Raw genomic sequence first — 23,547 nt, 5'->3', positions numbered from 1 at the left:
CCTAACAACTCTAGGTGGGTTACAGTTTAAAAAGCTGTATTGAAGAGTACCATAAAACAGAAAAATTCGTAAGAGGCCCAAAGACAAACTACTCTGTTTAGTATGCAACAATTGAAATGGTATTCTGTTCTTTGTCCCTTTTAATTTCTCCCAGAGCAACAGTTGAGACACAAACACAAGAATTACATACTGTACTAAGCCATAATATGGTTTGCCTGTTTTGGGCTTAGGGCACAGTATGTGAATCCAGAAATTGTGGATTATTCAAAAAGCTAGTTCAAGAAGTAATAGGTGAAGCCCATCTTTTAAGTACACTGCACTACTCCTTTCTTAGGAAGCCTCTGTAGTTTCTAAAGATGACTGATATCGCTCATCCAACTGCACATGCAATACAATACTGATGAATAACATACTTGCACAGCCAGATGTGCTGCATTAGACCATTTCATCCTGATGTTTACCACTTGTAAGAAACATTTAAAATACTTGCAATATGAGTAGTACAATCAGCTTTCCACTTCATCTGCACATTTATAGACCTTGTGAAAGAAGAATTAGGAAGGGAAAATTGATCAATGGCTTAGATGAGTTCATCAGAAGTTACATACAGTATATGTACTACAGAGTCCTGATTAGGCCTTCTTTGCTCCATTTCATAGTCAATCACTCCAAGAACTATATAAGGACATTTCAAGGCCCTCGGGCACAGAATGTTGGTAAGGCTGTTCTGTGAGATGTGGTGGGGCTTCCTGACTGTGTGTTTTGATTTTCAATTACTTTCATGGGGTTTATTGCATTCTATTTTTACTGCTGTACACCAGAGTTGCATTTCTGAGTTGGCCATATAAATCCAATAAAATGTCACATTCAGCTATTCACCTTATTCTCCTTTCCATAAGAAATTACACAGATCAGTCTAAAGTATTTAATAGACAAACTGCCCAATAAGAAAGCAAAAGAAAAACAGGACTTGAGCCAGGTTGTCACAATAATAGAAATCAAACACTGTTCCTGAAGCCCAAGCAAAAGCAGACATGGGCTTACAAAAGATTATAGAACAGTGTTAACTTCTCTGAGGTAGGGTTTATAACTGTTCATCCAGATTTCTGCTGCATTTTAGATTCATTGTATTGTCTCATCCGTTCCTCCAGCTCTGGACGGAAGTGACGAATTAAACCCTGTGAGGAGAAATCAAGCACAAGAATTAGCAATTAAATACATCTGTAGCATTCCCTGTACTCCAACCTGATGCCTCTCAAATTATTTCATTTCTAGCCCACCATCAAGCAAATTGCATGATTCTTCAGCATATTCTGAGGTTAAGTAAAGAAGAAATTACCTGCACAGGCCAAGCAGCCCCATCCCCTAGGGCACAGATAGTATGACCTTCAATCTGTTTGCTAATCTCCCAGAGTGCATCAATTTCTGCCACTTGGGCATTGCCTCTCACAAATCGCCACATGACCTTGTTCATCCAGTCAACACCTGTAGGAAGGGAATCACTGTTAAAAGTGGAATACAACACCGCATGAAAGTCATGGAGAGGCATCATTATACTGAAAAGAGATGTGTAAATGGATTTTGCTGACCAAGTTAGAGGTCTTTTCTGAACTTGTCCTGGGATAATTGGCAATTTTCCTTTTCAGGGATTTTCAGACATCTGTTTCTACCACTACCACTGCATTTTAAACAATACTGGCATAAACAAAAGAATTTAAAATTATGGACATTTTTTTCAATCCCAACCCTAATTCAGAGAAGAATTCTGGGATAATTTTGGTAGCACTCTAAAAGGTTTGGAAAGTAATACTCACCTTCCCGGCAAGGGGTGCACTGCCCACAACTTTCATGCTTGTAAAATTCAATGAGGCGGGCAATGGCTCGAACTATATCTGTCTGGGGAAAGAGAAGGAAGTGAAGACGCACTGTGCATGAAACCCAGAGAAATAGCTCTAGGGAACACAGCTTACCGACTTATCCATGACAATGAGAGCTGCGGTCCCAAGCCCGCTCTGTGCCTGCACCAACGCATCGAAGTCCATCAGTACCATTTCACACACTGACTTGGGGATGAGGGGGGTAGAAGAGCCTCCAGGAATCACAGCAAGCAGGTTATCCCAGCCACCTCTAACACCCCCTGATTAGAAGGCAAAAACACACAGAACACACACTGAGGCCAGGCTTCATAGATGATTGGACCATGTCAACATCCAAGAGGAACACAAGGAACTAAAAAGCTCCTCTCGCTAATACGAGGTACCTAAATTAAAGTGACAGCTCATTCTTTAGGGCAAGCAAGCCCCTCTCACCTGCATGTCGTTCAATTAAGTCACGCAGTGGTATTGACATCTCCTCTTCCACAGTACAAGGGGTATTGACGTGGCCCGAGATATTGAAGAGCTTAGTGCCAGAGTTGCGCTCACGTCCAAAGCTAGCAAACCAGGCACCTCCTCGACGGCAGATGGTAGGTGCTACTGCAACTGTTTCCACATTTGCCACTGTAGTAGGGCACCCAAAAACCCCTAGAGGAAGAAAGAAAATGGCTTAACTTGAACAACATTTCTGAAGGATCTAAGATGGGAAGGAGAATGGGCACAAGTATAATCAAAACTGGAGTTTCAGGATGGAGAGCCATGTGGCAGAGGCAATCACACTATTAAAGGGGAAATCTGGACAGGAACTTCAGAGCTATTTCAGGTAAAAGAGTATTTATGTCAACGAAGGTATGCATAGACAGACAATGAGAGTCTCAGGTTGACTTGAGGAAGTAGGAACACCACCACCACCACCCCAACCACTACTAGAGGGAGCATTTAAAATGCCATACCTACATCTGCAGGGAAAGGAGGTTTGAGGCGTGGCTTGCCCTGTTTGCCCTCAAGGGACTCAATAAGTGCTGTCTCTTCACCACATATGTAAGCACCTGCCCCTCTTGCCACAAAGACATCAAAGTCATAGTCAGAGCCACAAGCATTCTTGCCCACCAGTCCTGCTTCGTAGGCCTCCTTGATTGCCACCTAGTAAGATAAGACAGCATGAATTATTACAGCCAAGTCCCAAACACCGGTGAACTTGATTTCTGACCGCAGAAAAAGGCAATTGAGCATACAAAATTAGGGCAACCACAAAAGACAGTCGCTTACCTGCAAGTTTGAAGCTTCATTGTAGAACTCTCCACGTATGTAGATGTAGGCAGCTCGAGCACCCATAGATCTTCCTGCCACTAGGCAGCCTTCTATTAGCTTATGGGGATCATGACGCATAATCTCCCGATCCTTACAAGTTCCTGGTTCCCCTTCATCTGCATTCACTACCAAGTACTTTGGCCTGAAACCCAGAAAGAATTGTACCCATCAACAAGAAGGAAATCACCTCCATCTGTATGTGTCTGCAGCACTGCAGCTAGTAATGCTAGCTAATCTGTTTACTACATATTATAGTCTACAGACAGACCACATAACTGTTAGCCCAACTAATCTATTCAGTTCAGGATCTTTACTCAGTAAATGATCATAGTATTCAACTTCAGCCTCAAGGAAATCATGGTTTAGGAAATCTGAGCATACAAGTATGCATCCTAAGTATTAATAAGGAAACTATATTTGTATTTGTGCAGCCACAGCAAATGATATTTTAGCCTGATAATAATTCTGTATGGTAGACTTGGCTGAGAAAAGATGAATTGCCCAATAAGAGTACATGCTGAGATATTTTAAGCTGATTTTTTCAAGTGCAAACCCTACACTCCATTCATCTAGCTGAACTAACTCTCTATCCACCTCATAGTTGCTCTTCTGGGTAAGAAATCCAGAGCTTTTGCCGCTGCACAGAGCCAACACAACTTAAAAAGAGAGAGAAGGAGAGATGGGCTTAAAACATTTGAAACAGATATTTTCTCAAACAGAATATTCCTCAAAGCTAGGATGCACAACTTTAAATTAAAAGACTGAAATGAAAACCAAAACCCTAAATTCTAATAAATAAAAAATGGCCTTCCAACCCAAAGTTTTTCTGGGGTAAAGAAGGAAAACTATGGTTCTAGACAGCTTCTGCACAACAAGACAGGGAAAGTCTAAAACTTAAAACTAGACTAAAATTTTCATATTTGGTAACAAACCTGCCATCTGGAGGCTTATTCATAAAGCTCCACTTGAGGCCAGTGGGAAAGCCAGCTCCTCCACGGCCTCTCAGGCCTGAAATCTTTATCTCATTCAAGATCCAGTCAATACCCTTCAGCAGGATTTCCTTGGTTTTATACCAGTCACCTCGGCTCAAAGCACCTTTCAGCCTGGAGACAAAAAAGAAAAAGAATCATGCAAATGAACTCAATTTTGTAAACAAATTTAGAGCTGCTTTCTCCATCTGGTGTTGTTCAGATGTCTTAGAATATGACAGCCAGTTTGATGTAGTTGTTAAGGTACTGGACTAGAAACTGGGGGACCGCAAGTTTGAGTCCTCCTTTAGGCATGAAAACCAGTAATATGACTTTGGCCCAGTTGCTCTCTCTCAACCCAACCCACCTCACTGAGTTGTTGATACAGAGAAGATAGGAAGCAGGAGCATTATGTATTCCACCTTGAGTTGTACAAATAGGTGGGATATACATCTAATAGTTAATAATTATTACACTTCCCAGCCTACTGACCCTCCAGATACTTTACACTCCAAATTTGAGAACTGCAATGCTATTCTGTATGAAATCAGTTTGGGGAAGATGATGCAGAGAAGCATAACACCAATCCTGAAATCACAGGTCACAGATCTTGTTCACCTGACACACTTCACTTGGTCAAATGGGAGGAGGTAGGGCATCATGCAAACACCATAGCCTAGTAAACTAATACTAAAAACTAATGTAAAGGACATTAATTGGCTGTTTGGAGCCTCTTTCTTCTTCTTAATTCCCTCCCCAAAGTCAGAAGAGAGACTGAAAAGGAACAGAAAGATGTGGGGTTTAGTAAGGCCTCCAACTCTATCCATGGTCACGTTGATACCAATCAGGCCACTGTGGATGCTTCTTCTCCATTTTCTATTGTGTGCTGAAGCCAGGACATGACAGTATCCTGGCATTCTTTTCTTTTATAATAGGCAGAAAACCTCAAAAGTAGTAGCTGCACAAATAAATGCATGATCACAAAATTATGCAGTGCCAAAATACCAAAGAAATTCAGTTGCCAAGACAGCAGTTCTGCAAACAGCCAGTGCATGCATACAACTAGAGAATTTTAAAGTAATTGTATTTGAGTAAACCACAATTGTTAGACAAGCAGAAAACTATTTTTGGCAGCCTATAATTAATTCACTAGTTAAACGTTTGCTAATCCTCCATTTCCTTCATTTCTTAACTTTCCTCCACTAGCTAAAAAAGGTTTTGAAACTGTTTATTTTTCCACCAGTAAACAAAATACATTCTAAATTTTTGCTTCTCACCTCCAATCATGACGCCCATAAAGATTAGTGAAAATGCGATCCTCGTCTTTGAGGGGACCAAACTGAGTTTTCTTTGGGGGTGCCTGTTGAAGAAAAAGAAATAGCTTTAACTTTGAAGAAAGCTGTCCTAAAAAAATACAGGACAAAGGCAGAAGAACAAAGAGGGTGAATAAATCTCTTTTTGAAACCTAAGCACAAAAACTGAGCAGTCTTCATAAGAAAGGAAGAAGCACTCATGCTTTCCTGAGGATATTTTAGCATACAATCATGCTAAAAATGGAAATAACTAAAAGGCACCTTGGAGGAACTGAGGAGGTCCAAAGCATAGGACTGTGGAAATCTCCACCACCCATACTCCCTTTCCCTAATTCCTCTAGTTCAGTGGTTCTCAACCTTTTTGAATCTGTGGCACAGTATTGAATATAGCTGTAGTTCTGCAGCACACCATAAAATTATTAACCACACATACATATTTTTAAACGTGTAAGACATGGTTCGAGGGGAAGTTACACAATTTTTTAAAAATATCTGCACTATATTGCGTATACGGATTATACAGAATATACGTAATACAAAAGAAAAAGGAAAAGGAAAAATAACGTAAGACAAAAATCTCGTGGCACACTAGAAATAAGCCCATGGCATACCTGGATGCCGCGGCACGCTGGTTGAGAACCACTGCTCCAGTTGTTTACGTCCCCATCCCTTCTTCCCATTCCCTTGTTGAAAGAAAAAGGAAGAGCAAGCAGAACTCACCGATTCCGGAGCAGCGGCGGCGGAAAAAAAGCGAACCTGGGTGCAGATCCGACGGAGGCGCAAGGGCTGAGCCCCCAACATAGCGCAGAAAAGCAGGGGGGGGTCTCCCCTGCTGCAGCTCACCTCGTCACCTTCACCTGTCGCGCGCAATAATATCACGTCACGATGTTTGTCTTCACTCTTCCCGGAAGACCGGCGACGGAGCAACTTCCTTTGGCGTGTGGGGTAATGGGAATTGTAGTTTAAGGTCCATAAGGAAGGACAGGGACCTCCAACGCGTGTTGGATGCTGAATAAACGACAGTCAGGCGGCAGTGAAGATCCAGTTTTTCTGGAGCAAGTAATTACGGGTGTGGGATAAAGCAGTAGATGTGCGTCTCATAGTGGTTGATACAATATATTTATAAGGGTAAAGTTTCCTCTCGGATTTACTTGCAACATGTGTGACAGTCTTTAGGATGCTATTTTTTTTTTATGAGCGGATGTTTCAGGGACCATTCCGAAATCTATTTTCAATATCAGAGTGAGACTTCACGTGCATTAATTATTAGTATCCTATGAATGTGGGATGATGATCTTTCTGCTCGTCTCTCTATGCTCAGTATATTTACACAAGACGTTCAACAACTCCCATATTTCAGTGGTGTGTTCAGGTCTGTTTATTGCAAACTTTCCAAATGAAAATGTTTGAAAGATTTTATGTAGCTATGATTAATATTATTTGAAAAAACAGCACATTTTTAGGATCCTTCACACTGGGCAGTTGGTGATGAGATCCTCAACAAAGGCTGAAGGAAAGAGTGCAGCTGGGAGGACTTGGTGAGTTCTCATCTGCCTTTGTCCCTCTTCAAGGATCCTTCTCACAGGACAACTGAGTGCAATTTTATTGGAGGGAAGGGAAGAGAATAAATTTTACTTTTGAGTCATCATGTATGGTAATGGACTGCATTGTAAGTTCTGCCTTTACGTATGTGTAGCCTGGTTGTTTATTTCCAAACAAACAAATACATACATACATACATTTAAATAATAAAAAGAGAGCCAGTTTGGTCTAATGGTTAAGGCGCTGGCTAGAAACCAGGGGACTGTGAGTCTTAGGCCTCCTTTAGGCATGAAAGCCGGCTGGGTGACTTTGGGCCAGTCACTCTCTCTCAGCCCAACTCACTTCACAGGGTTGCTGTTGTGGGGAAAATAGGAGGACAACGGAGTATTAGGTATGTTCCCCCTCTTGAGTTATTTATTTAAAAAAAATAAAATAAAGGCAGGATAAAATTTTAAAAAATTAAAAGAATTGCTGAAGTACCAATCAAAGTTAATATTTGTAACTCAGGGATGAACTGTGGAGTCCTTGGTGCTCTCTGAGCTTTGTTGTTTTCTTGCAGACGTTTCATTGCCAGACGAGGCAACATCTTCAGTGTTCCCTTCTTGCAGTGAAGATGTTGCCTTGTCTGGCGATGAAATGTCTGCAAGAAAACAACAAGGCTCCGAGAGCACCAAGGACTCCACAATTGCAGAAATTTATTTCTAAATTGCTCCTTAAAGGCATCTTAAAATCTTCAGGGTTACTTTCAACTAAATACATACACATACTTGCACTATAAATCTCTCGTGCAAAAATAGCTTTAGAATGTTGGTGCAACAAATTCTGTGGATGGGAAGAAATCACAGCAAGACGCTCTCAGATACATCATGGGCTTGTCCATCATCCTAAGCTGTAATTAAGACTGTTTGATATCTTGAAGTGTTATGTGAACCCAGCCAATGTGGGTTTGCAAATCGTAGTCTCTATTGTACGTTGAATCCAGCCAATTATAGATTATTCAATATAGATTATTCAGTAAGCCATAGCCTACCTCAAAATATGAGTGAAGTGAATAATGGATTCTGCGCAAGGCTTGTGTTTTAATACCTCTCTTTAGAAATCAAACCTTCAGTGATAAATATGTTTACTAATGAGAGACTAAACTAGTAGGTTCAGTGGAATATTTCTAGTTAAATATGTATACATTAGTATTGGGCTACTGTGCTGCAATCCTTTAATGTTTCTCTTATGTTTAACAACCACAATTGGGACCCGCAACTTGGTCATTAAGTGAAGCAGTCACTAAGTGAAACAGTGACTGTACTTATGATCTTGCCTCAGCTTTTCTTTGCTTTTCAGACCTGCGAAGGTCGTAAGTCAAGGATTGGTTGCAAAGTTACTTTTTCATTGCCATCACAACTGTGAACGGTTGCTGTACAAGGCAATAGCTAAAGAAGGATTACCTGTATAAGATGTACTGAGCTCATGAAACTTATTATTTGCCTAGGACAGCAGAAGATAATAAGTGAACACAGTGAGCTCTTTTTTTGTATCATAAGCTTAGAATCTTGTTAGGATTTATTTATTAACCAAACTACCCCGTTTTCCCATCAGAAAATCTGCCAGTTGTTCACTGCTTTCTAGTTTTGATTCACGTTAGCATTATGTCATCTTTTCACCCACAGATTCAGGTACCTTTTGAAAGAATATACAAGGCAGAAGTTAACTGTATGATGCAAATACTCCATACATTACCATTTTTGTCCTCTAAATGGAAAGATTGCAATAAATTAATAACACGTTTATAGCAAGATCAACCATTTTTTATCAGATACTGAACATCTTTTTCATCCAGTCTTGGTTATTGCGGTCAACTCTGCACAATCGTCTGCAGCCTTTTGGCTTTTTGAATGCAACTATAGTGAAGCTGTGATCAAGCAGTTAACTCACTTTTCTATCAGGTTAGGTCAAACATTTTACACGTCTCAGAATTCTATCTATGAAGACTGTTGTACACATTAATGTCATACTATAAGACGGACATGATTGAGGTAAGGAGATACAGCAATTTGCTATTTTATCCAATTTAAAAAATAAAACTATTTTTTTCTCTCATCTTAATAGCCTTGGCCAGTTTTGTACTTGAAATATGTATTTTATGCTACTAGTCATTGAGTTATACAATGGCTATAAATCCCATTGATTTATATATAGCATATGAGGAAATACTTATCTATATGTCATTAGAGGCCTACAGCTTTAATCAATACTGTTCATAATTTTACCATTCTACATCTCCCTATGTTCTAACAATGATACAATAAACTGCTTTTTCTCACCAAAAATGTCCCCTATTGGCTTGCTTTACTTATTTAGTTAGTCAGTTGATGGGAATTTATCTCGCTCATCAGCCAAACATATTCCCAGGGTGTGTGTATAATCAATTTTTAAAAAACTATGCTCATAGGCATGGTGTGGCGTGGCTGAAGAGAAGAGGGAAACAACTTTATCTTAAAGTTAAATAATATAAGGTATAGTTCAGGAAGAAGAGCTGTTTTCTGTAATAGTTTCTACTTAAGTACGAAGTGCTCTGATTATGCTTCTGTCCATATCTGGTATACAAAGGACCACAGCTTCTGGACCCTTCCATATCTATTAGTTCCACTGGGGCTTGACTTTGCCAGTTTACCTCATTTTCAGACAGCTGCTAAGCTGTTCTGCCAGGAGGAGGATTACATCACTGATCTCTCTGATCCTGTTGATTCTTGGTCTGAGAAGGATGATCCCATTATATTGGAGTGTACTCCAGGATAGCAGCTGCATGGAACTGCTCCAAAATTCTAAAGAGGGATCCATCAGTCATACACAGATCTTGGACCATAACTTTCCAATCCTCATTTAAAGAAAGGCCAGCCCAGCCAGTCCTTAGGCAGAGTGCGTGCCTGCCTCAGGCAAAAGATGCAGGGAGGCATTGCAGCAGTATCTCCAACTCCATTTGATCCTCCTAGCCCTGGCTTTTCTCTGTTCTGTGAGTTTTCCCATCTTTCAGAGCTAGCACTGCTGCTTGCATGTTGCTAGCCTGGGTAGCAAAAGAGGCTAGAGACTTTAGTTACCAATATCTCAGGCAGTATGGCTGGGCAAAACACCTAACGAAGCAAGCAGAAAGGACAATGTTGATCCATTAATGTAGGTATGACCACATGACACATACTGGTGCATGGAGGGATGAGCAAGGGGGAAGGTACTGAAAGACGAAATGGCAGGTGGGGCTTATGCCCTTATGCTAGTCTGCTTTCCTGAAGGACACAGTTCTATTGTCAGTCTTGAAGTCCAGCTACCAGTGGGGTCAACATACATGTAACAGAGAGAGACACCTTCTTGTCCTCTGCCTCACACAGCAAAATGTCTTGAGCTCCTAGTAACAGTAGCTTGTGGTGGTGATGGGAGGGGGGATCTGTTGCTAACAGAATCATCAGGAGTGCTCATGTACAACTATAATCATTGTAGCTCCTAAAACTAAAAGCAGTTTCTTCATTAACAAGCATGGCCATGATTTTCAATGCAATCACACAGAGGTGTCTCTCCATTTATATGCTCAAAAGACAAGAACGTTGTCATTTATGAGTTGTATGTGGCCCCCCAACCTCATATAGTGGTCCTGAGTCCAACATCACTCTGCTGAAATTCATTTGCAATCCAGCAATTTATGGCAGAATGTTTTTTTTCCAAAATAAGGGAATTCTTCAGGATTAACTCACTCACTTTGCCATAAAATCACCAACATGGAAAGGTAAACAGGAGGCAAGGTAATCAGCTTTGTCCCCTGAGACATCATTACTCTCTCATCCTTGCACCCTTAGAGACTGTTTCTTTTAAAAAATAAGTTTAAGAAGGGGGTGAAGGAAGGTGAAAGGTCCCCTGTGCAAGCACCGAGTCATGTCTGACCCTTTGGGGAGAAGCCGCTTCCGCGACATTTTCCTGGCAGACTATAGAATGGGGTGGTTTGCCATTGCCTTCCCCAGTCATCACCTTCCCTGGCAAGCTGGGTACTCATTTTACTGACCTCAGAAGGATGGATGGATGAGTCAACCTGAGCCAGCTACCCGAGAATCCAGCTTCCGCTGGGATCGAACTCAGGTTGTGGGGAAAGTTTCGGTTACAATACTGCCGCCTACCACTCTGCGCCACATGAGGCTTTAAAAAGGGGGTAGCTCCTTTGTAAAAGAAAATATTTCACAGGGAACAGTCAACAGCATCTTTCATCTGTGACAAACCAAAGAATGTATCACCTCCTTTAAATGAACTCCATGGCTACAAGTCTGCTGTGAGAAAGTGCTTTTTCTATTCCATGGATATTTAAATATTTCAGCCTATAGAGTATGTATGATAAAAATACATATAATGAAAATACAGCTAATATATAGTTGTAATCGAAATTATTCAACCCCCATTGCAAATCAGGTTGATTGTCAAAATGTACAGACTTTCAGCTGTTTGCAATGAACAAATCAAACAAAAGCAATTGAAATAGCTCAACACAATGAATGCTTCAAGTGGTGTCCCCAAAGTCAACTGAAAATGCATCTTATGACTTCTCCAGTCTCAAAATTATTCAACCCCTTCACGGCAAGCATCTTCAGTACTTAGTAGAGCAACCTTTTGCTGTTATGACCTGCTGCAAACGAGATGAATAGCTGGACAAGAGCTTCTAGCAGCGTTCCTGAGGAATCGTAGCCCATTCCTCATGAGCAATGGCCTCCAGTTCAGTAATATTCTTGGGTTTGCGTGCTGCAACTGCCTTCTTCAAATCCCACCAGAGATTTTCTATGGGGTTCAAGTCAGGTGACTGTGATGGCCACTGTAGAATCTTCCAGGACTTCTGCATCCAAGCCTTAGTGGAATTTGAGGTATGCTTGGGATCATTGTCCTGTTGGAAGGTCCAATGACACCCAAGCTTCAGCCTCCTTACAGACAGCATGACATTTTCTCCTAGGATTTCCTGATACTTCAGTGAATCCATCTTGCCATCCACATGCTACAGGTTTCCAATGCCAGAGGATGCAAAGCAGCCCCAGAGCATCACCAAGCCACCACCATGCTTAACAGTAGGCAGTGTTCTTTTCAGCATATGCTTCATTCTTCTTCCTCCAGACATACTGCTGATCCATCAGGCCAAAAAGTTCATTTTGTTTCATCACTCCACAGAACAGAATCCCAAAACTTCTGTGGCTTATTTATGATTTTGAGCATATTGGAGCCGATTTTTCTTGTGCTTTTGGGTCAGTAGTGGTGTACGTCTTGGAGTTCTGACATGGAAACTTTCTGTATTTAGTACATACCTTACTGTGCTCACTGAAACCTCAATGCCTGCTGCCACCAAGTCTTGCTGCAGGTCTTTTGCAGTCACCTGAGGGTTTCTCTCAACCTGCCTTCTCAGAAATCTGGTTGCAGCCACTGACGGCTTCCTTTTTCTGCCCCATCCAGGAAGTGTCTCAGGAACATTCAGTGCCTTCACTATCTTTTTGTATCCTGTTCCTTGTTTGTGAAGGGCAATGATCTCTTCTCTTACTTTTTTGGACCATTCTTTTGACTTAGCCACACTGTTTTTCTAACATGCAGTCAAATGTGACACTCAACAAGCCCCTAGCCACTTCAGATATTTCATGTATTCCATCTCAAGCACACCTGGTGCAACGAATGAAGCCCTTGATCAGTTGCATCAGGCATGCTTGAGACAACACCTGTTTTGCATACTGTATGTGTGCTGTTGTTGACAGATTCTATTCAGGGGGTTGAATAATTTTGAGACTGGAGAAATCATGATAAGTTGCATTTTCAGTTGACTTTGGGGACACCACTTGAAGCATTCATTGTGTTGAGCTATTTCAATTGCTTTTGTTTGATTTGTTCATTACAAACAGCTGAAAGTCTGTACATTTTGACAATCAACCTGATTTGCAATGGGGGTTGAATAATTTTGATTACAACTGTAATGAAGAGGGCAATAAAGGGTAATAAAGGTAGCAAGACCGTAAGACTCATAAGCAGAATAGTAGTACAAGCTCTTTTAAATACATAATATATAGAAGTAACTTGATCCAGTACAGAAAAGACTGTAGGATTGGCACCAGTTGAAATTATGGAAAATATGACAATAATGTTTAACTGGGAGGGTGGGGGAGAACCTTTTACGCACTTATTTAATAGACAACAGTCTGAAAATAAGTTACCCTATAAATGAATGCTGAAAAGACTTTAATCAAACTGACCTGATAGGATACTTTCTCCATTTTGTTGTAGAGCTCAGTATCAGACCCAAATAAAAACAAAAACTCAGCAGTTTCAGCAACCTTTAATCCTGAAATGCAGTACAGGCTGTAATCTTGGAACTGTAGCCATGCAGATTACTGTTAAAGAAGGGGAATATGCACTCCTAGTAAGAGAGACCAGAATATATTTTGCAGAGGGGTGACTGATTTATGAGGAACTCTGACTTAAAAAAAATAAATGCAACTGTTGGATTTTGATTTCAGTGGGAAAAAAGCATGAGCGAATGGCACACTCTCATACCTGTGCCACAGCCCCACCATGAATCAGTCTTTGCGGAGCTGCAATTTATCCTTTTTAAAAAGCGTTATCTACCACCACCATTAATCAGTCATTTTAGATTATTGCTTCTCTAGCATGACCAGACACCAGGTCCTAAGCACCTTTCCTGTAGCTTCCATGCCCACAGCTTTTGTGATTTTCCTTCCCCAGCAAAGAGATGCAGGCCTTTTTTAAAACTAGCTTTATTAGATCTTGAAGGTACAAAACTACAAACTTGCATCCTAGAGAATTAAGTGGCTTCACTGCTTGCCATTCCCATTGATAAAACGTTTCTTACGGGCATCTGATTCCAGGAAATCCTTGAGAAGTGGCCGGGCATTGAGGCGCTGCACGTACCCAGCCAGCAAAGGCAAGGAAGCCAGGCAGTTGGGTGCCAGGACCAAATGGATGTGTAGAACGTCGAGCAGATTATAGTCTGCAAAGGCGATCTGGAGAAGATGGAGAGAAGGGGCACGTGGTCACAGAAGAGAGCAATGCTAATAAAAACACCATCAACTTTGCAAAATACTTTTAGTTCTGTATTTTTTGTATTACTGTACATAACAGTAAACAAAGATGCTCCACCCCACTCCCTAAATAGAAGCCCAAGCCTTTCAAGGAATGCCTCTACCAAATTTGCTGAGCATCTATAATGGCAGAGCTGGAGTTTTTTCTTCCACCTCTACCTGAGGTGGAATACTCTCCCCTTGGAATCATCAGCATTTTGCAAGCATCTGCCCAACTGCCTCCCATAGAGGAGGCATTGGAGGATTTTTTTCCTGGAATATTTTTCTCCATAGACCCGAACTGAATCCAGCCCATTTTTGAACTTGATTTTAATTTGGCTAGTATCTGCACACCAGGTTTAGTTCCATTCTGTTTAGTTTTTGGAGAGTTATTCTGCTGTTGGACAGATAGAGTTCCAAACTGCTTTATGTGATTTCTTTCCAATATTCCACAATTCTGTGGGGTTGCAGGAAAGCACAGAACACAGTACCAAAATCCAACTATCAGAAAAATCTTGATTTTTCCTTTTTAAAAAAAGCTGCTCTCTTGAGTTTCAAGAAATACTATCAAGCTGGAAGTGATGAACTGGAATTCTAAATATATTACTCCACTTATACAAAAGGGCAGGTCAGTATTCCCTTTTTCCCTTTTTATCTAAAATGGGTAGATTAAGATATGGCAAAACAAAACGGAAGCCTGCTTCACAGCACATTAGCTATACTTGATTGCTTCAGCTTTGGCTTAACATGTTACGTGAAGCCAAACAGTTGTAGTTTCTTCAATACAGTAAACCACAAGTAACACATATTAACAATGATGGGTGAATTTCATCCCAAAGTAATTGCCTCCATCTCCGGAAGGCCATTAATGTAGCCAATGCAGTTGTCTGTCTCCAACAGGAAGACTGTTGGTTTGCTTACCTGTTTGCCTACAATGAAGCCTTTCCCTCCATCATTCTGAGCCAAAAGCTTCTCAAAAGGGCCCAGCTCAGCTGGCAGGGCCTCAATGTAAGCAGCTTTGCCAGATTCCTGTGAAAGAACAACAGTCAGTCCTTTCCTCCCCCAAGCCTGCCCCAAAGAACTGGGGTAAAAGGAATGCACTGAGACATTTCTACCAATGCTGCAAAACAAAGCTTTTTTCATTTCTCCTGAGCAGTGGGGGGGGGAGATGCTTGAGCTCTTGTTTTTTTGGGGGGTGGGGGATTATCCAAGCCCCTTGTTTTAAAAAAAGAGTTTGACTATTGGAAACTGCATGATCTTTTTGCACCTATGAGCCCAGGGTAAATGGAGAGACAGATGTTTCCCCAGGCCCAGTGTCTCTCATACAATTTACTGTTCCTTGAATGAATCTTTGCATTTAACCAACAAAGATAATTTTCTCTCTCCCTCCAGGACAACTGTAGCTAGGAGGCTTTTTTAATCCTCATGGAATTTCTCAATAAATCTAGCTTTTACTTCCAATACAAGGAAGTACCCTGTTTATATTCAGAGGAGATCCTCTCACAAGGGATTCTGATGAATCCAAATCTCCCCTGCTAATAATTGGTTCTCATCTGCAGCTTGCCCTTGCCCTGCCCAGGTAACATGCTGCCTCTTGGTATACCTGACAATCAACTCATTGCCTGGGTCCAGAATGTGTTGCAAAGGTGCACCACCACGACCAAGGTCCTCCAGCAGGTTGAACAGCTCTGACAGAGGGAAACCTCGTTGCAGCTCCAGCTGCATTTTTGTTCTCAGCAGCAGCAGCACATCTGTATTACCAGCAACAGCAGTCCAGCCTACGCTTCCAGTACAGCAGTTGCTCTTACTTCTTGAATGGGAAATAAGCTGCTGCTGCTTTGTTCTTTGTAGACCCAATGGGTACCTTCCAGACCCTGCTGCTCTCTTGCTCCATATCCTCTCCCACCAGGACATCCAGTCAACAGAAGTGACCCCTTTAAGCCGTGCAGGCAACCATTCCACTACTTCTAGTCCCATCACTCCTACTCTTTCATAGCAAACCCCTGGTTATCTATTTCGCAGCACATCCCTCTCAGCCAGTGGGAACCCCTGACGGAATTCACTGCAACAACGCGAAGAGCCTGGATCCCAGCCACACCCTCTGACAAGCAGTAACTGAATGAGATCATGGAGCCAAGGTCACTGTCACTTTTACTGGCGCCCTTTTGGTTAAAGCTTTACCATCTGCAGTGGGGGAAAGAGTTCAGCTGAACTAAATTAATCAGGTTTAGTGTTGCATTTTTATCTTGAAACCTAAATTAGCTTTCCCCATTAAAAACTACCTCCTGTAAGAAAATCCCAGGATTTGATCACCCTGTTGGTTGTCAGAGATACCAAGGCATCATTAAATAGGGGGCGGAGTGCTCCATCCAGTAGCTAAAAACAAAATCAAATTCTCCTATAATCCATCTTACATAGTTCTGGTAGATCAAGCGGCCGTATTTAACACGCAGGTCCTCCACACCATCATTCACCATGTCCAGCAGTGCTGCTTCCTTTGCATCTTGACCATAGAGTCCTGAGCCACAAAGAAGAGGGGCAGGAAAGAAAGTGTCCAGGTCCAAAGTCAGAGAGGATCGTAACAATGTTGATAACTAAGAATGCATTTTTCTGCCATACCCACTACAGAATTCACACAAGTTTAGGCCAGGATTTTTCCAACCATGGTTTGCTGAATAAGCCACAGCAGCTTGATCCATAATGGGTGGAGTTACAAATACACCAAGTCAAAAACAAGTAATACATTTTGGCTTAGCATTATATGTGAATGAAGTCTGAGATTACTTGCCGTCCAACAGCTTCTGGGCGGGAGATAACCTACAACTGCTAAGCATGGTTCTGATTGACATATTTGGCCCAAGTCAATTTTTAATTCTTTATCAGTATTTATCCAAATCATACCTCTTGTCATCTGATATATAATGTATTTTTACAGCCTTATCAGGTAGTTGCCCTTGATTGCATTTTTAAAAATCTCTTATGGGCAATAAAATCTTTTTGGCAAGATTTCAGAAGTGGTTTGCCATTGCCTGCTTCCTAGGGCTGAGGGATATGACTGGCCCAGGGTCACCCAGCTGGCTTTGTGCCTCAGGCAGGACTAGAACTCACAGTCCCCCAGTTTCTAGCCCAGTGCCTTAACCACTACACAAACTGGCTCTATTAGCTATTAACTGACTTCCATTATACCGCTTCTCGGACTTTTGCCTAAGATCAAGTGTGTAGAAATCCATTATAATCTACTCAGGAGGCATGGTTACGTACACACATAAGTGCCACATGTAGACACTAGTACCCTAGCCCCAAAAGGCAACATGCCCACAAATTTGCCCGTAAATCCCACCGTGATTCCTAGCCAAGTGGCGCAGAATAGCATTTGACTGATGCAATATAAAATTTCCATCCTGGAATCTCGGCAGTTGGCCAAAGACCTGGAAGAGAAGAGAGGAAAAAAGTTAGTGACGGAGCATTCCATAGTATTTCTAATAAAGATATTGCTGAACAATGCCTCCTATAAGACCCAGCTAGTATTGCAAATAGTGAAGATGATGAAATTTCTAAGCCAACTAGAGAGCCACAGGCTATCCATCCTAAGATAGAAGCCTGATTAATGCAATTATAACATCAGGAGCTGGAATGCTTGACAGAGTTCATTTTGCAGAAGGATTTCCCTTCCAAGCTTATAGGATAAAAAGTATCTTGAAGGCAGCTTTACTCACACATAATTTCTTGAGATCTCCCTTCTGCCAAATCTCCCCATTCACCACATCCTCTGTCCACTCCTGTCCCTGATCAGCCAGCAGCATGCGTATCGCCTCTCCACGCCCTGAGATAAAAAAATTCCAAACCCTGGTTAAGCCTAGTGGCAATGTTTACCCAGCATACAGAACCATAGTTTAAGTAAGGGTCACTGACTATAATTAGTTGAATTCGCAAGATACTAAGTTACACACACACACACCCAAAAATGTGACCACATTTTGGTTTTGCATGTTCTGTGAGGAGAGGCAGTGTTTTCAAAAAAACCTAACTGCCACTACAATGGAGCAGGAGGAAAGATGACATTGGCCAAATAGCTGGTAAGGAAGACGTTTAAGATTAACAAAACTGATGCAGATAACAACCAGACAGTCTGGTCAGAAACTGAGGCGGTTGCATGCTTGAGTCAAATACTGGAATGGGAGGAAGTTGGCTGTGAAGAGTATTAGGGAACCTTTCTATAGCCTCCTGTACTTATTTCAGCCTCAGTAGATTCAGGGGAACGGCATACAGCAAAGGCGTTATGTTTTACAGTTTCCCCACTGAGCACTTCATGCAGCGCAGTATCCATTTGCCAGGCTGTTTCCACATCCATGGAACTCCAGATACTTCTTTAAAATAATAGAGTTCCAACAGAAAAATGACAGGAGCAGGTTGAGAATAGGGATGAATATTTCACTCAATCACACTTTATACATCAAAGAAAAGGTTGCCGCTGTGATTCTGATAGGTACATTTTTATGTGGGGCTATATGACAACAGGAGCTGCAAATGCTCTCAGACTAAGATACTCCATCTTCCAAATCATAGCTAAGATGACCTCAGCAAGCATCAGACCTGGTTAATACTTGGACAGGAGCCCTCCGGGGAATACCAGGGTTGGACTGGCAAAAACCATCCCAGAAAGTGGCAGTGGCAACGCACTTATTTATTTTCTACCCCATCTTTATTATTTTTATAAATAACTCAAGGCGGCAAACATACCTAATACTCCTCCCTCCTCTTTTCCCCACAACAACAACCCTGTGAGGTGGGCTGGGCTGAGAGAGAGTGACTGGCCGGGAGTCACCCAGCTGGCTTTCGTGCCTAAGGCAGGACTAGAACTCCCAGCCGCCTGGTTTCTAGCCCTTTGCCTTCACCACTAGACCAAACTGGCTCTCTTATGCATTGCTTCCAAGAAAAGAGCATGCCCATGAAGTCACAGGCACCAAGCTTGACTCAAAGAAGACTTTACCATTACTCACGGTAGTTAGAGGAAACAACCTATCTACCGTATAGTAAATAAATATGAGTAAAATGAAACAAAAGTAAATTTGATGGTGCTATAGACTCAAAACACTCCAGGGGATGGAGTGGAGGTATCTCTTTAGATAGTGATCAGGAATCCTTGATTCCTGCCCCAATACCTGGCTCAATAACCCTACAGAATAACAGCAGACATTTTCCCTAGGCATACTCTTCCATCTCCTCCCCAATCACTTTGTTAACACTGAACATAAATCATATCCCATGGGCCCTTAGAGTGATTACAAATGCTTACTTGTTTTTGTTGTTTTAATTTACTGGGTTTTTTAAAAACTGTTTTTAATTGTCAAGATATTTTTATTGGCTTGCTCATGTTCATTGCCCAGAGTTGGCTAGATTGAGCTGGTATACAAGAGCTGTTAATAATTAAAGCAAGCAAGGAAGGAAGCAATGGGATGCTCTGTTTTAACAAATCAATGGGTTACAGTTTTATAGAATATCAAACTAGTATCCTGTGATAGTTTTTTCATGTTTATTTGAATACCCCAGAAGATGCGTAGTAAAAGTAGGGTTTTAACCTCCCTATATCAGAAACACAGTATTTTGGACATTAACTTATGTGTTTCAGGCTTGTTTGAATGTTGAGGAAAGAAAAAAAAGGATTTAAAGATGTGTCTTACTGCATTTTGAAATTTGGAACATACTGAAGCATGAACTTTGGATTTACCCATGCATAGTAAAGGTAAAGGTTTCCCTTGACATTAAGTCCAGTCGTGTCCGACTCTAGGGGGCAGTGCTCATCTCCGTTTCAAAGCCGAAGAGCCGGCATTTGTTCATAGACACTTCCATGGTCATGTGGCCAGCATGAGTACACGGAACGCCGTTACCTGCCCGCCGAAGTGGTACCTATTAATCTACTCACATTGGCATGTTTTCGAACTGCTAGGTTGGCAGGAGCTGGGACTAGCAATGGGAGCTCATCCCGTCACGCGGATTCGAACCACCGACCTTCCGATCGGCAAGCTCAGCAGCTCAGCGGTTTAACCCGCAGCGCCACCGCATCCCTTATATACCCATGCATGGCTGTAGCTAAAAACATCATCTTTCCACAGGGCCGCAACTGGGGGGGAGCAAGCAGGGCATGTGCCCCGGGCACTGCACTGGGGTGGCACCAAAATGGGCACAGAATCCATGTTTGCCCCGGGTGACACAGACCCTAGTTGCGGGCCTGTCTTTCCACCAAACAATTCCAACTGGTTTAAAACCCTGCATGGAAGACGTGTTCACTTTCCGAACAGGAACTGGGTTTTTATCAGCGCTGTACAAAATCCAATCAGTATTACTCCAGGTGGTCAAGGGGTAATTTGTTCTTGAGGACCTGAGCTTTTTCCTTTACATATTGTACATTTCAAAAATATTTTGCTAATTTTTGAGTTTTTAAAATTTTTTTCTATATGGTTATTGACTTTTTCCCATTTATATATTAAAAGCATTTTAAAATAAATATTGGAATCTCAAGTGATGGGGAAGACAGACAGATCCTATGGATTCATCATCACTAAAATTAAAAAACTCAAAGGAATGTTTTGCAAAACAAAATTTTCACTATTCTCCAGAATAGTGCAGGAAATCTAAGGCCAATCTAGCTCAAACTGCAAATGAAGACTTCTTGACAGACCTTGAATAAAAATGGATGAAATAAATGGAAAAAGTTTTTTACTGTCTCTTTGATTATCTGAACAAGAAACATTTTTGAGCACTGTTCAGAATGTATCTTTACAGAGTTTCCTTCATTTCTTGCAAAGAAAAGTATCATTTTTGTCCCAAGGACTTAATGAAAAAACCCTTTTCCTAAACTAAAAATGTCCTATATCCTATGTTCTGAAACACATTACTGTTAATATTCTGTGGGTTAAACTGCTGAGCTGCCGAGCTTGCTGATCGGAAGGTCGGCGTTTCAAATCCGCGTGGCAGGGTGAGCTCCCGTTGCTAGGCCCAGCTCCTGCCAACCTAGCAGTTCAAAAACATGCCAATGTGAGTAGATTAATAGGTACTGCTTTGGCGGGCAGGTAATGGCGTTCCGTTTAGTCATGCTGGCCACATGACAACGGAAGTGTCTACGACAAACGCCGGCTCTTCGGCTTTGAAACGGAGGTGAGCACCGCCCCCTAGAGTCGGACATGACTGGACTTCATGTCAAGGGAAACCTTTACCTTATATGAAAGATAAAGTGTTTCACATACCACTATGAATGTTAGCAGTGTCAAGTAACTAAACGTTACCAATATTATAATACTTCAGGTAAATGTGTGTGTTTTTGTCGAAATACAAAAGGGACTCTGATACACTCCCTCCTCACACAAGTTTCTTCATGACTTTTTTGCATTCCAGAGCAAATCATTTTGTCTTTTTTTCTTTGTGTTTGTGGGGCCTTCTCATGCTGCCGTTAAAACTCAAGAACAAACAGGGAACCTCCCCCAGAGGACTCTGTCAGATTAAGAAGTGTGGGCAGCTCAGGAGACTGCAAAATGAGGCTCAGAGCTGGCAAGGGGATGCAACAGAGCAAACGCGCCTTGTCCACCTCCTAGCAAGAACACCGTAAGTTCCAACACATCATCAAAGTGATTGGAAAGAAACAATATAGCTCTTGCAGAAACTGCAGCCTGTTTTGCAGGAAGAAGCAAGCAAGGGGGACTTCTGAGAACTGGAAGATAAGTTTAGATGCAGAAATAGAACAAAGAATTACTGCAAATCAAACACTTTTTCAAGCTTCGAAAGAGAACCACCCCCACCCCTCATTAAATAATATTTCAAATTTCGCAGGACTGGCGAAGGCTTCCCCATTCTCCCTTCCTGTAAAGTTATTTTAAAGACGCATTTCTCAGTACTCACCTCGAAGAGGAAAATAGGTCAGGGTGTACTCGCCAGGCACTAGGAGGAAAAAACATGGAAACAAAGCGGGAGAGTTACTGGCGCGCCCCAGCGCCTTCTCTCCCGCTCGAAATAAACGCGACGGGGTGCATTTAGTTCTGCCAGGGATGCGAGCAATATCCACCCCCGCCGAGACAGCCGCTCCCTCCCGCACATCACTCCAGGAAGGGAAGGAGACCCAGGCCAGCCGAACAAGAAACGTGGGGGCACTCACTGTCGGAAAAGCTGCGGGTTAAGGCGCAACCAAAGCAGAGGGCGAGGGATCGACCAGATTTTCTAAGATCTGCACGAAGCAAAGCTGGGCAGAAAATGCTGAATCACGCTCCACTAACTCGCCTCGGACCCGCCTTTCTTAAAGGGACAGGAAAGGGAAAGCGCCTCGGCTTGGCTTGTTCGTTATCTCTGAGGCTGAGTTGCTCTCAGATCAGCAGCCTCGGTAATCGAGGCCGGTCGTTTGGCCGTTTCAGTCGCTGTCTCGGGCACTAGAACGTGCGGTGGGAAAAAGACGATCCCTAAATACGTGCGGAGTCGATTGTCTTTTGGAGCAGAGAGAGAGAGTGAGCCGCGCAGTTGGGTCGTTTATCCGCTCAGCTTGTGCTTTTAGAGTCAGAGTTGATTCACAAAGTCGAAGGAAAAGTAGGGTGTCCCGCTCCCCTTTCGAGGCCCTGCAATTGAGAATGGATGGAGAGAGGAGCAAGGGTTGGAGAAAAGAAGTAGCGACTAGGGTCCACCCATGGTGCTAAAGACAGTTTTATTCCTCTTGGCTGTTTAGCAAGTAGCACTTGGCCGGGTTCACAGACCGAATCACATCATAAACCATGAGTTAGAAGTCACAATCAGATAACATCCTAAGCCACATCATGGCTGATGTTGTGTGAACCCGAATCCTTCTAGCTACCAACTAAAAAGTATTAGTTTGTGCAGCAATTGTGTCTGACGGAAGAAGCCACCAAGTCACCACACATGTCATTCCAGCTCTGAAACAAACCAGTGATTCAATTTAGAAGTTTATGCCTGAAGTTTCATATGCTATGGCCAAGCACACATTGTTGCAGGTTCTGTCAGGGAAAAATTAGTGTTCTGAACTGGCTAACAGTCATTGTCTCAAGACCTCTGAGATGATGATGCAATGGAAATTCAGAAACAGGATTTGGTATCTGGAACCTAATGTCTTTGATACCATGTGTTCTTCACTGTTGACAAGCAAAGGCTAGCTGAGATCACAAAGAGTAGTGAATGGGATGGATTTTAAAGAGAACTGCATGGGATCATGAAGGGAGATGAGTTACAATGCACATACACGCACACACAGTCCCACAAATGTAAAAAGCAGTGAGATCCATTTTCCCAAGTTTTGAAAGATGACCACATCTGAGTTTTCCTGCTTTACCATCTACTCAAAAGTGCAGGTTTCAAAATTCTGCACCTCCACTGAACAGATCAGTGCCCATGACACTATATTTGGCTCTTTGGGAAGGAAAGAAAAAATAAAATGATGTTAGAGGGGAGTGTAGGTCCAAGAACTGTAGGAAAT

The 23,547-nt window shown here is 42.1% G+C and overlaps 2 protein-coding genes across 2 annotated transcripts in view; both read right to left on the bottom strand.

The window, feature by feature from the left end:
* Positions 1–911: 911 nt before the first annotated feature.
* NDUFV1 (NADH:ubiquinone oxidoreductase core subunit V1) overlaps positions 912–23,547 on the bottom strand; it is a 171,451-nt gene continuing 148,815 nt past the window's right edge. The window contains exons 2-11 of the mRNA XM_063289145.1: positions 6,187–6,290; positions 5,431–5,513; positions 4,118–4,288; positions 3,144–3,327; positions 2,828–3,017; positions 2,310–2,522; positions 1,971–2,137; positions 1,815–1,896; positions 1,340–1,485; positions 912–1,178 (exon numbers count right to left, since the gene is read on the bottom strand). Of these exons, the coding sequence (XP_063145215.1) occupies positions 1,095–1,178; positions 1,340–1,485; positions 1,815–1,896; positions 1,971–2,137; positions 2,310–2,522; positions 2,828–3,017; positions 3,144–3,327; positions 4,118–4,288; positions 5,431–5,513; positions 6,187–6,267 (1,401 nt within the window). The 5' untranslated portion in view covers positions 6,268–6,290 and the 3' untranslated portion in view covers positions 912–1,094. The remainder of the gene's footprint in view (positions 1,179–1,339; positions 1,486–1,814; positions 1,897–1,970; positions 2,138–2,309; positions 2,523–2,827; positions 3,018–3,143; positions 3,328–4,117; positions 4,289–5,430; positions 5,514–6,186; positions 6,291–23,547) is intronic.
* On the bottom strand, positions 13,751–22,325 carry GSTP1 (glutathione S-transferase pi 1). The gene is made up of 7 exons (XM_063289144.1): positions 22,228–22,325; positions 21,975–22,013; positions 17,798–17,904; positions 17,422–17,509; positions 16,496–16,599; positions 15,003–15,110; positions 13,751–14,024 (listed from the first exon to the last, which is right to left on the bottom strand). Coding segments are annotated over exons 1-7 (636 nt in total). The 5' UTR covers positions 22,229–22,325; the 3' UTR covers positions 13,751–13,835.

Source organism: Candoia aspera, chromosome 1, assembly GCF_035149785.1.
Source record: "Candoia aspera isolate rCanAsp1 chromosome 1, rCanAsp1.hap2, whole genome shotgun sequence".
Lineage (NCBI taxonomy): Eukaryota > Metazoa > Chordata > Lepidosauria > Squamata > Boidae > Candoia > Candoia aspera.
The sequence above is the reverse complement of the archived record's forward strand: the minus strand, read 5'-3'. Positions and strand labels throughout refer to the sequence as shown.

Excerpts from the sequence above, each read along its gene's own strand:
- GSTP1 (XM_063289144.1), bottom strand. Across the intron at positions 17,905-21,974 it reads GACCTATTTTCCTCTTCGAG|GGCGTGGAGAGGCGATACGC; the intron begins GTGAGTACTGAG and ends TTTTTATCTCAG. Across the intron at positions 14,025-15,002 it reads GCTTCATTGTAGGCAAACAG|ATCGCCTTTGCAGACTATAA; the intron begins GTAAGCAAACCA and ends CATCTTCTCCAG.